The sequence below is a fragment of the Rana temporaria genome, chromosome 6 (genome assembly GCF_905171775.1).
Source record: "Rana temporaria chromosome 6, aRanTem1.1, whole genome shotgun sequence".
In the NCBI taxonomy this organism is placed as follows: Eukaryota; Metazoa; Chordata; class Amphibia; order Anura; family Ranidae; genus Rana; species Rana temporaria.
The window spans coordinates 158083594-158099724 of NC_053494.1; the positions used below are offsets into that span (position 1 = coordinate 158083594).

General features: G+C 42.5%; 1 protein-coding gene across 1 annotated transcript in view; it reads right to left on the minus strand.

Moving 5' to 3' along the window:
- Positions 1-380: 380 nt before the first annotated feature.
- Positions 381-16131, minus strand: part of PLEKHA3 (pleckstrin homology domain containing A3) — a 45679-nt gene continuing 29928 nt past the window's right edge. The window contains exons 4-8 of the mRNA XM_040357656.1: positions 13218-13354; positions 9537-9701; positions 9124-9167; positions 6003-6115; positions 381-1602 (exon numbers count right to left, since the gene is read on the minus strand). Coding sequence (XP_040213590.1) covers positions 1475-1602; positions 6003-6115; positions 9124-9167; positions 9537-9701; positions 13218-13354 — 587 coding nt within the window. The 3' untranslated portion in view covers positions 381-1474. The remainder of the gene's footprint in view (positions 1603-6002; positions 6116-9123; positions 9168-9536; positions 9702-13217; positions 13355-16131) is intronic.

The following is a 16131-nucleotide window of genomic DNA, read 5'->3' on the forward strand; positions in this document are numbered from 1 at the left end:
TAGCAGACCTGTCCACCTAGACCCGCTGACGTATCTTTCGTACCTTCCTCTGTGGGAGCTAGAGAAAAACCTTAAAAAAATGAATGACACATATTTTCACAGTGGCTGGATGTTTAATTACTGCTCGATGGAAACAGATATTTCCCCCAATGTTTTTTGCCTTTCTACAATAGGTTAGAGAAGTAAGACCCATGAAATACATTAAGGCCAGATCGCACAATACCCTAGTTAAATTTACTATTGTTTGGGATGCTTGGGATGACTACTTAGCCCTTAATGCGCCTTAATCATCTTGGGCTATGGCACACAGAGTGGTTTAATTGTCCTCTCTCCTTGGGGTTTGGTACCAATCTCTTTTGTCTATCCTTTTTGCTCTTGAATTTTTTTTTTTTTTATGTACCATGTTACTGCATCAGGGCTGGGAGAAGTGGTGGGCAGGAGGGAAGGTTGCCCTGGTCGCAGCAGTTTACTGTATGAATGGGGCACCAGTGAGCTCATTCTGAATCATAAAGGCATTTTGACAAGTGGATGACTGCTGGGTGTAACATCAACCTAAGCTTGCACATAATGAAGGAGGGGGGCGCAGTTTGGCTTCTTTGTCCTGGATTACCTTATCCCAACACTGTACTGCATTGTATCAATATCATGCATTACAGAGTTTTTGGATGTCCTAGTACTCCATGTTCTTGTATGGGCTGGCCCGCTTTGGGATCCACACAGTGGCTTCCGAGTGGGTCATCCCAGTTGCCATTTTCATTATATGAGAAGCAGTGTACTCACTACTCTTTTTACTAGGTTTGTCATCTGTACAATTTTATGTTGCAGCGATTTCTAGTACTCATGGTATACCTTTCTGGATTTTTCTTTGTTCATTATTTTATTCTTCTTTGTAAAATTTAAAAATATTTCTTTAAATAAAGTTCTATAAAAAAAAAAATCTGGGCTACACCCCAACCCTACAGCAAAGCATAACACTATAATCAATATTCAGTAAGAGAACTCTCTCAAGGTCATGGGACAGTAGGTAGGTGGAGCTTAGCTTCTGAGGGCGGCACCAAGCCCAGATATTGTGGACATCAAGACCCTAGTAAGTGACGGTATTCCGGCATCAAGGGGTAGAACAGAGGTATTAAAGATAATAGAGGCAGCTGATAGGTTCGCTTTAAACTGCTAACCTTTTGCAAATGTATTTAAAAAAAAAAAATGCATATTCTGTGTTTGGTGTGTAGTGCAGCTGACTGAAGGACAATACACATTCAGACTGCAAAGGTTAGTAGGAAAATACTTTTGCAAATAAACTGTACAAAGATAAAACTCACTTCAAAGTTTACTCAGACATTGTTATATAAAGTGCAGAGAAATCCATCTAAAAATGTCCAACGAAAGTTTCTATATCACAAGAGTCTGATGCCGGCAGCCTTTGCATAGCAAGATGTTTACAAAGTCTATGATTACCTAAAAAGTCATCTTGGGCTCAGGAAGAGAAAGATGCAGAGGAATCCTCCGTTTCAGAAGGCTGCTTTGCTCTAATCTTGTTTTCTGCCAGACTGCATGCAGGAGGCAAATCACCATTGATTCCAACTCTGGGGTAGTGAACGAACCCTAGGAAACAGGTACATTTCAATCATCAAAACGTTCAATATGCAGTCAATGCATCCCAACTTGGGGCTTTTACAGGTGTCCTCACACTCATCATTATTATTATTATTACACAGGATTTATATAGGACCAACAGTCTGTGTAGCGCTTTACAACATGAGGGCAGACAGTACAGTTACATTACATTACAATTCCATACAGGAGGAATCAAAGGGCCCTACTCGTTAGAGTTTACAATCTAAGAGGGAGGGTCAAGTGAACAAAAGGTAATAACTGTGGGGGATGAGCTGATGGAGAAAATAAAAGTAAAGTTGTTAGGTGTGGGCAGGACATGCTTCTCTGAAGAGATGGGTTTTTTTCAGGGATCGTCTAAAAGCAAACAAAGTAGGAGATGGTTGGACAGACTGGGGTAGGGAGTTCCAAAGGATGGGAGAGGCTCTGGAAAAGTCCTGAAGGCGAGCATGGGAGGAGGTGACGAGGGAGCTAAAGAGCAGGAGGTCTTGGGAGGAACGAAAAGAACGATTAGGTTGGTATTTTGAGACGAGGCTAGTGTATTATTATTATTAAATACTAATTTAATAATAATACACAATTGATTTAATATTCATATACTAAAAGCATAGACTGATTGGGTGACACTTTAGGTAGAGGTCGACTGATATATATCAGCTGAAATTTGGCCATTTTTGATAAATCGACATCGGCCGATAATTATCCAAATCAGGCCGATATTTAACACCGTGCCCACAAGTGTTCTTCTCTTCTCCACACTCCGCTGGCATTGATGTCGGGGGTGGGCTGGACCCAGCAGCTATCAAGCACCAGCCAATGGGATGGGAACTGGGCGGGCCACTACGTGATCTGTTGCCACGCCTCCCTTTAAGCAGCCCAATCATTGGCTGGTGTTTGATAGCTGCTGGGTCCAGCACACCCCGGGTCCCGCCCATCTCCGACATCACCACTGAATTTTGACAGCTCCTCTCTTTACATTCAGTTGTCAATTTCACACACACAGTTACACTCAGTGTCAAACCTGCCAGTGCCAATGGGTGGCAACGGGTGCCACCTGCCAGTGCCAACCAGCGCCACCTGCCAATACCAACCAGTGCTACCTGCCAGTGCCAATCAGCGCCACTTGTCAGTGCAAACCAGTGCCATCTGTTGGTGCCACCTGCCAATCAGTGCCAACTGCCAGTGCTAACCAATGCCACCTGCCAGTGCTTGCAAGTGCCACCTGCCAGTGACAATCAGTGCTTGCAAGGGCCACCTGCCAGTGCCACCTGCCAGTGTCATCTGCCAGTGCCAATCAGTGCTTGAAAGTGGCACCTGCCAGTGTCAATCAGTGCCACCTGTCAGTGCCAACCAGTGCCATCTGCACTGAGCACATTAAGTGTGTGGTAGAGTGACAAGAGCAAGCACGGGGAAGTGGAGTGGGAGAGTTAAAAAAAATTAAATAAAATAGGCCTAAAATATCGGCATCATATATCGACCATTGCCCCTGATTTCTAAATGTCGGCCAGAGAAAAACCCATATAGGGCATGAACTGAATGATACTGGGTGTCATTTAACCCAGAGGAAGAGTGGTGCTGAATTGCTGAATCAGCGAGTTTGTGGAGGATAGCACTGGAGATAGGTAATTTTTTGCTTTCAGCAGTGTCACATTTTAAATGGCAATTACTTAGTCATGCAACACTGTACCCAAACAAATTTTTTATTATTTTGTTTTTACAAATAGAGCTTTCTTTTGGCGCTGTTTGATCACCAATGGGTTTTTTATTTGTGGCTAAATAAAAAAAGACTGAACATTTTGAAAACAAAAATCTTTAATTTCGTAAATAAAGTATGTTTTCTTCTTCACTGATGAGGCTGCACTGACGAGTACTGATAAGGCGGCAGTAATGAGGTGGCACTGATATGCAGCAGTGATGGGCATTTATAGGTGGCACTGAAAGGACGCACTGATGGGTACTTATAGGTGGCACCGATGGGCACTTATAGGTGACAATGATGGGTTGCACTGGCAGGCAGCACAGATGGGCATTAATTGGCATCTTTAATGGGCATGATTGGCAGTGGTTGTCATAGGTGGGCATCCCTGGTGGGTCATGATTATCAGTGCAGGACTTTTCAACCTGTACCTGTAATGCAGTGGTGTGAAAAGTCCTATAGGATTTAAAGAACATTTTTTTTCTTCTTTCTAAAAATGCAGGAAAAATGCATCGGTGTGAAAGAGTCATTAATCTTCGGATAATTTCAACATGAATCTCTTATGGAGATAACAGCTGCTTATGCATTTTCATCATATGGCTTGGAATGCCCAGGTTTATGGCAGAGGTTTTCGCTAATAATTTACGGCGACTTGTCACTCACTATCTTGGGCTGGACAGGAAAGAGGAACGGTTTTGTGGGTTTACAGACGGAATGTAAGGTTTTTGCAGAGGGAGATAAGATTTTATCACTTTCTAAGCGTAATGTAATTACCCAATTGGTGAACAAGAACAGAGGAGGAAGTGGAAGGAAAAGGAAAAATAAATTATTTTATATTAAGTTCTTTCCTTCTTTAACCACTTGCCAACCGCGCACCGCAGTTATACGTCCACAAGGTGGCTCTGCTGGGCGAGAGCACGTAATATGACGTCCTCTCTTCCAGCCGCCACTAGGGGGCGCGCGCACGCGCCCCCCGCTCGCCCCCGACTCCCGTGCGTGTGCCCGGCGGGCGCGATAGCCGCCGGGCACACGCGATCGCTCGGTACAGAGCGGGGACCGGGAGCTGTGTGTGTAAACACACAGCTCTCGGTCCTGTCAGCAGGGGAAATGCTGATCTTCGGTTCATACAATGTATGAACCGAGGATCAGTGTTTCCCCTAGTGAGGCCACCCCCCCCCCCACAGTAAGAACACACCCAGGCATACTTAACCCCTTCCCCGCCCCCTAGTGTTAACCCCTTCACTGCCAGTGGCATTTTTATAGTAATCCAATGCATTTTTATAGCACTGATCGCTATAAAAATGCCAATGGTCCCAAAAATGTGTCAAAAGTGTCCGCCATAATGTCGCAGTACCGAAAAAAAAAAAAAATCGCTGATCGCCGCCATTACTAGTAAAAAAAATATAATAAAAATGACATAAAAATACCCCCTATTTTGTAAACGCTATAACTTTTGCGCAAACCAATCAATAAACGCTTATTGCGATTTTTTTTTACGAAAAATATGTAGAAGAAAACGTAACGGCCTAAACTGAGGAAAAAAAATGTTTTTTTATATATTTTTGGGGGATATTTATTACAGCAAAATGTAAAAAATATTCATTTTTTTCAAAATTGTTGCTCTATTTTTGTTTATAGCGCAAAAACTAAAAACCGCAGAGGTGATCAAATACCACCAAAAGAAAGCTCTATTTGTGGGAAAAAAAGGACGCCAATTTTGTTTGGGAGCCACGTCGCACGACGGCGCAATTGTCTGTTAAAGCGACGCAGTCCCGAATCGCAAAAAGTACTCTGGTCTTTGGGCAGCAATATGGTCCGGGGGGGGTAAGTGGTTAAAAAAAAAAAAAAAGAACATGTAAGAAGCCATTACCCAAATGCTTGTTTGAGAGAGAGGGGAGAGATACGAGAGAGCGAGAGAGCCCGAGAGAGCGCGAGAGAGGAGATATATGAGAGATGAGAAAGAGCGAAAGAGATAAGAGAGGTGAGAGAGAGTGAGATAAGAGGTGAGAGAGAGTGAGATAAGAGCTGAGAGAGAGTGAGATAAGAGCTGAGAGAGAGTGAGATAAGAGCGAGAGAGAGAGAGAGAGAGTGAGATAAGAGCGAGAGAGAGAGAGAGTGAGATAAGAGCGAGAGAGAGAGAGAGTGAGATAAGAGCGAGAGAGAGAGAGAGTGAGATAAGAGCGAGAGCGAGAGAGAGGTGAGATAAGAGCGAGAGAGAGGTGAGATAAGAGCGAGAGAGAGGTGAGAGCGAGAGAGAGGTGAGAGCGAGAGAGAGGTGAGAGCGAGAGAGAGGTGAGAGCGAGAGAGAGGTGAGAGCGAAAGAGATGTGAGAGCGAGAGAGAGGTGAGAGCGAGAGAGAGGTGAGAGCGAGAGAGAGGTGAGAGCGAGAGAGAGGTGAGAGCGAGAGAGAGGTGAGAGCGAGAGAGAGGTGAGAGCGAGAGAGGGGTGAGAGCGAGAGAGAGGTGAGAGCGAGAGAGAGGTGAGAGCGAGAGAGAGGAGAGAGCGAGAGCGAGAGAGAGGTGAGAGCGAGAGAGAGGTGAGAGCGAGAGAGAGGTGAGAGCGAGAGAGAGGTGAGAGCGAGAGAGAGGTGAGAGCGAGAGAGAGGTGAGAGAGAGGTGAGAGCGAGAGAGAGGTGAGAGCGAGAGAGAGGTGAGAGCGAGAGAGAGGTGAGAGCGAGAGAGATATGAGAGCTTACTATCAGAATCTTCTACAGGACCATCACTGGCTGCTTCTGTATCAGAGTAAGCACTTCGCCTCCTGTGAGATGCCCGATGAATTGATATATGCTCCTTTAGAGAATAGGTATTCCTACAAAATACAATAATTACATTACCTTTTGATAGACGCTGCTCACACTGTATAATGATTCTGTTAACAATAAAAATATCCAACGTATTAAACGACAAACTGCTTAAAAGCTAAACTCCAGGGGTGATGTATTTGCTTTGACCCAAGCTTGGTACAATGTCAGACTGGCCATACACAGATCTATTTCATCCAATCGGTCAGCGGACAGATAAAAAAAAAAAGCTAAACAGATTCCACCATCCACACAAGCGAGGTGGATGGATGGATCCTCTCCCAGACAGCAGTAACACCTCCACTGTCACAATACACTGATCAGCGCGGCAGCCAACTGGCTGCAGTGCTAATGGAAGGAAACTGTTCCAACAAGCCACTTCAAGAAAAGTAGACTGATGTCTGTGGAACGAGAATAGCTATAGATAGATCAAAATTTAGCCGTCCATGCTGAATCAGCCAAATTTAAATCTATCCATGGTCAGGTTAAGTACGCATTTGTAATCACAATAACAATAAGATCTTAAAATGCGCCACCAACAAAAATCAAAGCACTGTGCCACAGAGCTAATCAATAATAAACATGTATAGCAGAGCTACTATAGAAAGAAAAACAGTAAAAGACAATTATATATATATATATATATATATATATATATATATATATATATATATATATATATATATATATATATATATATATATATATATATATATATATATATATATATATATATATATATATATATATATATATATATATATATATATATATATATATATATATATATATATATATATATATTAAAAAGGTAGGGTTGTCCCGATACCACTTTTTTAAGACCGAGTACAGGTACCGATACTTTTTTTCAAGTACTCGCCAATATCGATTACCGATATATCCCATGTGTCAGTATTTTTTTTACAATTTTTTTTTTTTACAATTTTCTTTTATTTAAAAAAAAAAAATTATTAAGTTTTTGTTTTTACAATGTTCTCTTTTTTTTAAAGGGGGGGGGGGGGTGGACAGTGTCGGTGTGTTTTTTTATTAAATTTTTTACAATATTTTTTTTATTATTTATTGCAATTTTATTTTTTTTATCAGCCCTGTTGTGGGGCTTTGGTGAGATATCAGGGGTCTTAACAGACCTCTGACATCTCCCCTTTGAGACAGGGAAAGGGACACAGATTCCCCAGTCCCTTTCTCAGCAGCTTCAGCTGCGCTGAAAATGAATGGAGAGAAGACAGTGGCTCCTCTCCATTTATAAACTGAAGCATCGTAAACACGGTTTACGATGTTTCAGATATGTGAATGAACAGTCAGTGATCACGGACTCTGTACATTCGGAAAAGGTAGAAGCTGGAATTACCGGCTCTCCATCCTGACAGATCAAGGGGGACAGAGGAGAGAAAGAAGAGAGGGGAACAGCGGCACAAAGGGGGAAAAGAGAGGGGGATACGGAGCAGCACAGAGGGGGACACGGAGCAGCACAGAGGGCGACATGGAGAAGCAGAGCAGCAGAAAGGAGGGGGATTGGAAGAGGATACAGGGACAGTGAGCGGTGATCGTGTGTGGGAGAGTTACAAGCACCGATCACTGCTGATTTCACTTGCTGTGGGAGAGTGCTTGTAACTCTCCCACCGCACTGATCACCCTGACTGCCCAGGTATCGGGTGAAGCATCTGAGCATTTGCCCGAGTACAAGTACTCGGGCAAATGCTCGGTATCGGTATTGGGACAACCCTATTGAAAACCATTTATCATTTTCCTTCCATTTTACAATTATGTGCCCCTTTGTGTTGGTCTATCACATTAAATTTATGTTTTTGGCTGTAACATGACAAAATGTGGAACATGTCAAGGGGTGTGAATACTTTTTCAAGGCACTGTACTTACACATTGGTCCAAGCTGGAGTTCAGATTTTAAAAATAGTTTGTCAAGATTTGCTCAGACTTAATTACCTTTAGGTTTCTGAACAACATACTGAACGCACATACTGCCGGCAATTTTGGGAATGACCAACAATGTATCGCATTAAGAAAAATAATCTACAGACCTGCACCTTTTTTAATGTAGAGCACAACACTGCAGGACAGATGCGTTGTTTTTATGCTGCAGTGCAATCTGTTGGCACCTACTGGACTTATGCATTGGGGTGCCATGCTAAATAAATACCACTGCAATGTATTGCTCACAGTGTTACTGTTGTGGTAAACTACATATTACTGCAACACAAAGGTCTGAAGGAAGCCTATACTTGGTAACTTAGGGCCAGATTCGACGGCGTATCTCCTGATACGCCGTCGTATCTCTGTGATCCGCCCGTCCTTACTATGCGGCTGATTCATAGAATCAGTTACGCATAGCTAGCCCTAAGATCCGACAGGTGTAATTGACTTACACTGTCGGATCTTAAGGATGCAATTCTATGCCGGCCGCTAGGTGGCGAGGCCATTGCGGTCGGCGTAGAATATGCAAATGACTAGTTACGGCGATCCACGAAGATCCGCGCGTTCGTCGCAATCCCGTACGTCGTCGCTAGTCGTTTTTACCCGTCGCAAAGTTACACCTACTTTAACATGGCTTATCTTTAGATCAGCCATGTTAAAGTATGGCCTTCGTTCCCTCGTCGAATTTCGGAAAATATTTTTTTTTTGCGCAAGACGTCCGGGAATACGAAACGCACGTCGCATTTCAAAAAAACGTCGGGGCGCCGTAATTTCGCGCAATGCACGTCGGGAAATTTGAACACGGAGCATGCGCAGAACGTTCGGCGCGGGAACAGGCCTAATTTAAATGGTGCCCGCCCCATTTGAAATAGGCGGGCTTGCGCCAAGCGCATTTACGTTACACCGCCGCAAGTTTACAGGTAAGAGCTTTGTGAATCGGGCACTTACGCTGTAAACCTGCGGCGGTGTAACATAAATGCCATACGTTACGCCGCCGCGGAGTAACGTATTTCTCTCTGAATCTGGCCCCCTATCCATATATAGTAGTACACATGTTCATACTCACCTATCTAAAGTGTAGGTGCCTGGGTGACTCATGGATCGCTTCATCTACAAAATAGGAAGGTACAATTCAGAAATCTACCATTTCTAAATATGAAGTTGCACAAAGTAATGTGTAATGGTCCTTGCCAGCAAATTTAAACCTAGAAAAAAAGTCACATGACACTTAACACATTTATAACTCAAGGGTCAGACACATAGAGGGAAATTTACTAAAACGGTACCCTTCTCATATGTTACAAATGCAAAGCTAGCCGAGAGTAGTCCTAGGTTATTCCCTGACTTTATTTTAGCTCACCCTATTGAGAATAAAAAGCATTATCAGTTTTATGAAAATACGTATAAAATCATAAAGGCCACCCAGCAGTTTCTGCCATCATTGTGTGGTACTGCTATGGCCTGGTATTTCTGCTTTACCATTTGTATAGGAGAAGGAGACACGGCAGACACCAAGGACTCGTGAGGAGGAAGCTGGTACATTTCTGGTTTGAATTTGGCATTTGCAATCTTGACACATTCTTCAAGTGTGTTGATAAAGGTGTTGCAGGTTGCGCTGAGCAATGAAGATGCTTCATTCATGTTCTATATGAAATAAGAACACACACAAATAGGCAGTTAAACAATAGCACTAAAAACAAATGCCAATGCTGGACAAAACGAAATAAACATAGAAATGTGCATTTCACTTTTGGAACAGCTAGTCAGCTGAGAAACCTGCCAAATACTTTAGGCTCCATTCACACTTATGCAATCTGTCATGGGACTTTGGACAGCAAAGTCACATGACGAGATGCACCCCATTCTTTTCAATGGCACCCATTCAAACCAGTACCACTTAAAGGTGCCTGCACTACTTTGGTGCGACTTTTGATGCAACTTAGAGTTGAGTGTATATTCGGATCAAAGTCATACTGAAAGTTGCACCAAAGTCACGCTCCAAAACTGCACTGGAAATCGTGCGACTCTGAAGACACACAAATGTGAATGGAGCCTTAAGCTTTATGACTCTCAGGTAATGAGAACTCTGCACTTCAGCTGCTTCTTACTCCAGGGCTCGACAAATCCCGGTCGCCAGGTCGCCATGGCGACTAGAAATAGTGTCCTGGCGACTTGGCTTGGAAGGTGGGCAAAAAAAAAAGTATTTTTTTGGGGGATTTTTTGTGAGCTGGTGCCATCTGGTGGTGAGCCGTTGGTATTTAAAGTTATTACCACCAGATGTGTGAGCTGGCGCCATCTGGTGGTGGCCGTTGGTATTACAAGTTAAGCATTACAAGTTAAACAGCAATTCTAATGTCATTTTTCACTATTTTTCACTATTTTCACTGCGATCTTCTTCCCTCTAATTAGAACCCCCAAACATTATATATATTTTTTATCCTAACACCCTAGAGCAGGGATATGCAATTAGCGGACCTCCAGCTGTTGCAAAACTACAAGTCCCATCATGCCTCTGCCTCTGGGTGTCATGCTTGTGGCTGTCAGAGTCTTGCTATGCTTCATGGGATTTGTAGTTCTGCAACAGCTGGAGGTCCGCTAATTGCATATCCCTGCCCTAGAGAATAAAATCGCGATCGTTGCAATACTTTCTGTCACGCCGTATTTGCGCAGCGGTCTTACAAGTGCACTTTTTTTAATTAAAAAATAAGACAACAGTAAAGTTATGCCCATTTTTTTTTATATTATGAAAGATAATATTACGCCGAGTAAATTCAGACCCAACATGTCACGCTTCAAAATTGCGTCCGCTCGTGGAATGCCGACAAACTTTTACCCTTTAAAATCTTCATAGGCGAAGTTTAAAAAAAAATCTACAGGTTGCATGTTTTGAGTTACAGAGGAGGTCTAGGGCTAAAATTATTGCTCTCGCTCTACCAATCGCGGCGATACCTCACATGTGTGGTTTGAACACCGTTTACATATGCGGGCCCTGCTCACGTATGTGTTCGCTTCTGCGTGCAAGCTCGTCGGGACGGGGTGCGTTTTCTGGCTCCTAACTTTTTTAGCTGGCTCCTAGATTCCAAGCAAATTTGTCAAACCCTGATAAGAATACCTGCTGCTTCCATTACAGAGATTAGGATATGCATATTGAAACGATCAATGCTGAATTGTTCTTGAGGATACAAGTCCCAGTGCCACCATCCTTATCCTTCCTTCACTGTTTGGCAGGTCACTGGACAGCCAATCTAAAAACAAACATTAATCGATTCAGCCCCGGAAAATTTGTCTGCCCAATGACTGGGCCATTGTTTGCGATTCGGAACTGCGTCACTTTAACTGACAATTGCGCAGGCGTGCGACGTTGCACCCAAACAAAATTTACGTTCTTTTTTTCCCACAAATAGAGATTTATTTTGGTGGTATTTGATCACCTCAGCGGTTTTTGCATTATAAACCAAAAAAACGAGTGAAAATTTTGAAAAAAAAAGCTATATTTTTTACCTTTTGCTATAATAAATATCCCCCAAAAATATATAAAAAAAAAAACAAATTTCTTTCTCAGTTTAGGCCGATATGTATTCTTAAAAAAATAAAATAAAAAAGCAATAAGCGTGTATTGATTGGTTTGCGCAAAAGTTATAGCGTCTACAAAAGAGGGGATAGACTTATTGCATTTTTACTAGTAATGGTGGCGATCTTTCAATTTTTTATTGCGACATTATGGTGGACACATTGGACACTTTTGACGCCATTTTAGGACCACTGTCATTTATACAGTGATCAGTGCTATAAAAATGCACCGATTACTGTGTAAATGACACTGGCAGGGAAGGGATTAACCACTAGGGGGCGAGGAAGGGGTTAAGTGTGTCCTAAGGAGTGATTCTAACTGTGGAGGAGCTGGGCTACGAGTGACACGACAGTGATCACTGCTCTCTGACAGGGAGCAGTAGATCACTGTCCTGTCACTAGGCAGAACAGGGAAATGCCTTGTTTACACAGGCATCTCCCTGTTCTGCATCTCCGTGACACGATCGTGGGACACTGGCCTCCGCATGGCGGAAATTTCAAAGCAACACACAGGTACGTTGCTTTGCGCAGCCGTGCCATTCTGCCAAAGTATATGTACAGACAGCGGTCGGCAAACGCTTAATAAAAAGGACCTGCATGTCATTGAATTGTTGATTTACTATGCTTTGACTAAAGCCAGCCATACACGGATCGAAATTTGGCCAGCTCAGCGAAGTCTGGCCGGGATCTGATCCAAGTATGGGCAGGCTGATTGTACCCAAGTTCATCCCTCAAACAACTTGGGTAGAACCAGCCTGTTGGATTTTTTACATGCGATAGCCACAGTCGCTAGCATTAATCATCATGTCCTGCCAGCTGGCAGAACACAAATAGCGCTGCAGGAGGGTTTCCTCCATTAACACTGAATCTGTTGATGGGGGAATTAATCAATTTTATGGGCTTCTTCAGTATACGGTGGTCTGATATTTTAAAAAGTGCTGGTCTTTCCTTCATTTTAATTCTTGGTAGGAAATGTGCCTATTATTGGGCATCCCAGTGCTGTTTGCTTTAGATGTGCTCTACTGCATCAATAATTATGACTTAAGCAGGCCATATACAGTCAAAATTCAAATTAATTTTCTTTTCAAAATCAGAAAGTTTGTTATTTTTGTGATCCAATGATGCCACCATCGATTTTCGAAATTTTTGCTGACCAAACCTTCATGTTTCCGGGAATATTCTTTTCTTGCACATGCGCATTTTTTTTCTATTACATTTCTTGCACAATTCTCTCATCATTGATCAGAAAATCTTTTGTTTTTCAAAAAATGTCGGATTCCTCAAATTTGATTGTCGCACGAAAATCGTCTGTTGCTGCAGCACACTAATGAAATTCGTACGAAAATTCTTTGATACGATTTTCGAAAGAAAATTATTTCGAAATTCGAACCGTGTGTAGCTGCCTTTACATTCCCTTTCCGAGATACATATGTAGGGTGCTACACTGCAATCTGCAAAGCAGCCAATAAATACTCTGAATTAAAAAAAAAGAAAAGATATTAATAAATATATACTCAGGTATAGATAGATTTGCAGGATCTATGCCAGATAATCTGGTTTGAAGTACACAACAGGCAGTACAGCTCATACCTCAGCACTGGGCGATGGCCGATTCTCATCTTGACTAACAAACTCCTGGATGGTGTGTACCTGCTGCATGAGCAGGTCACAATACAGCCGCAGCTCTGACATTTTGGTTTTCAGAGAATCATTGGTTTCACTGATTTCTGCAAATGTAAATAAAACTCATTTATTTAGCTGTAAATGAAACAATGGCTGAAACTAAAGGATGCATTTATGAAAAACGAAATTCAGTTAACTGTCTGTCCATCAATATGGGATGCAAACGGGAAGAAATAGGATTTTTAGACAGCTTACCTGTAAAATCCTTTTCTTGGAGTACACCACGGGACACAGAGACTAATGCAGCGTACACACGATAATTTTTCGGCATTAAAAAAAACGTCGTTTTTAAAAACGCCATTTAAAATGATCGTGTGTGGGCTTCACATCGTTTTTCGGCTTCTGAAAAACGACAAAAAAAAAATTCGAACATGCTGCATTTTTTAAAGTCGTTTTAAAAAAATGACGTTTTTCGGGTTGTAAAAAATGATCGTGTGTGGGCTAAAACGACGTTTTAAACCCGCGCATGCTCAGAAGCAAGTTATGAGACAGGAGCGCTCGTTCAGGTAAAACTACCGTTCATAATGGAGTAAGCACATTCATCACGCTGTAACAGACAGAAAAGCGTGAATCGTCTTTTACCAACACGGAATCAGCTAAAGTAGCCCAAAGGCGAATAGAACTTCCCCTTTAGAGTGGATGGACAGCCGCACTCCAAAAAGTCTTGTTGAAAAAAGACGTGCTCTTTATTGTAAAAAGGAAAAAATGCACAGCACACAACAGCATACAGTGGGATAGACAGCTGACGCGTTGGGTCTAATGAGCTGAGCAGGTTTAAGTGCCTGCACACTGTTCACCACCTTTCAGACTGCTATCGATCTTTCAATCAATGGTATCCAGGAATCCATCCAAAAAATTAAACAGGAGAAAGCTATAGTGCATTACCTTTTATTAAAATAAGACAAAATATAAAAGCTGATTGGCCCCTTACTTGGAGGGTGCCTGCCCGGCACTAGGACTGAATGCGTCTTTGTCTGGACCCAGACTGCCTCTTGTGGGTCACTGTAGGGCGCGTTTGTATTGCAGAGTGTCAGCATGGGATCAGCTGCTGTGCAGGAATGTGAGACTAGCCCCAGTGCATTACCTTAATGCACTATATTTGGTCTTATTTTAATAAAAGGTAATGCACTATAAACCTGCTCAGCTCATTAGACCCATTTTTCACGAAAGGGGTCCGCTGCATCTGGTAAGCCTATCTCTTGGCAAGATCACTTCGGGTGAAGCTGTATTAGATGGTGGTGGCTGCAGTAGCACTCAAGACCTTTTGCATGTTTTGATGGTCTTTTGGATTGAACTCACCTGTGGAAAGAATCACCTATGGACTGTGTTTTTTTCGTTTCTTTCTGTTATTGCGGTTTTTGAAGATTTACTTCAGAGACTCTTAATCGCACAGTGAGGTGTTTGCACTATTACCAGTCGCATCTATTTTGTATCAGATATTATTACTTGCACTACCACTGGTCGCATATATATATTTTTTATCAGATATTCATATTTACACTATCACTGGTCGCATATAATTAATTTTTTTTATCAGATATTTGTTTTTGTTTTTGCGGCATGCATCACAGTTTGTGTGTGACCAACCATTGTACACAATTAAGATATATACATATATGATTTTTATGTTCACTAGAGTGTTTAATACCAATTAAATTTTTTCTCACCTATACCATTGGGATCCTCGCACTGAGGGTGTCCCAATACAAGGTTATATATTCTTTACTAGCGCCCTCTTCCCCACCTATTGATCCTATTGCACAACATATATGTTTTGACACAGAGGAGCAGCTTGTTACATAAGTGTATATTATTATTCCACCTGTGATTAATTGTTACATACTTATGTAAGTTGGCGCGGAAACACACCCCACTCTTTGAAAGAAAGAGCTGCTAATTAAGATACTCTTCTAGCTGAAGAGATAGCAACCAGAAACGCCAACTTCCTGCTTAAGAGAATCAGCGGAATGTGGCGAATAGGTTCAAAAGGTTGCTTCTGCAACACTGACAATACTAGATTCAGATCCCATGGGCATAAGGGGGGTTGAACAGTTCCCCCTGAATGAATGCACTAGGGAATGAGATGCCAGAGGCCTTTAAAAAAGACTGATAGAGCCGATATTTGACCCTTAACGGTACTAAGGGCTAATTTCATATCCACTCCTAGCTGGCAAAAGGCAAGAATCCTACTAATGTCATATCTTTGAGGATTCCATTTGTTGGTTTCACACCATGAAACATATGCTTTCCAGACTCTATAGTAAAAAAAAGTCTGGAGGCTGGCTTTCTGGCATTTATAAGTGTAGAAAGCACTGGACCTGAGATCCCTCTCTTCTTCAGAATGTGTGTCTCAACAGCCACACCATCAAACTTAGCGTTTGTAAGGAAGGATGGAACACTGGTCCTTGCGACAGCAGGTCGTGGCGAAGCGGAAGCTTCCAAGGTGTTCCTATCGCCATCTTTATGATCCCGGCGTACCAAGGTCTTCTGGACCAATCTGGGGCCACTAAGGGTACCGGAATCTTTTCCTTCTTGATCCTGCAGAGTAGCCTCTGTAGAAGGGCGATCAGAGGGAAAGCATAGATCAGTGAGAACTGATTCCATGGAACCACTAGCGCATCCGATCTGTAGGCCAGAGGATCTCTTGTCTTGGACACAAAGTTGTCCAATTTCCTGTTGAACCTGGAGGCCAACAGGTCTACATCTGGGGTCCCCCATCTCCAGCATATGGCCTGAAAGATCTCGGGGGGGAGAGACCACTCTCCTGGACAAAGTTGCTGGCGACTCAGATAGTCTGATTGCCAGTTTTCTACCCCTTGAG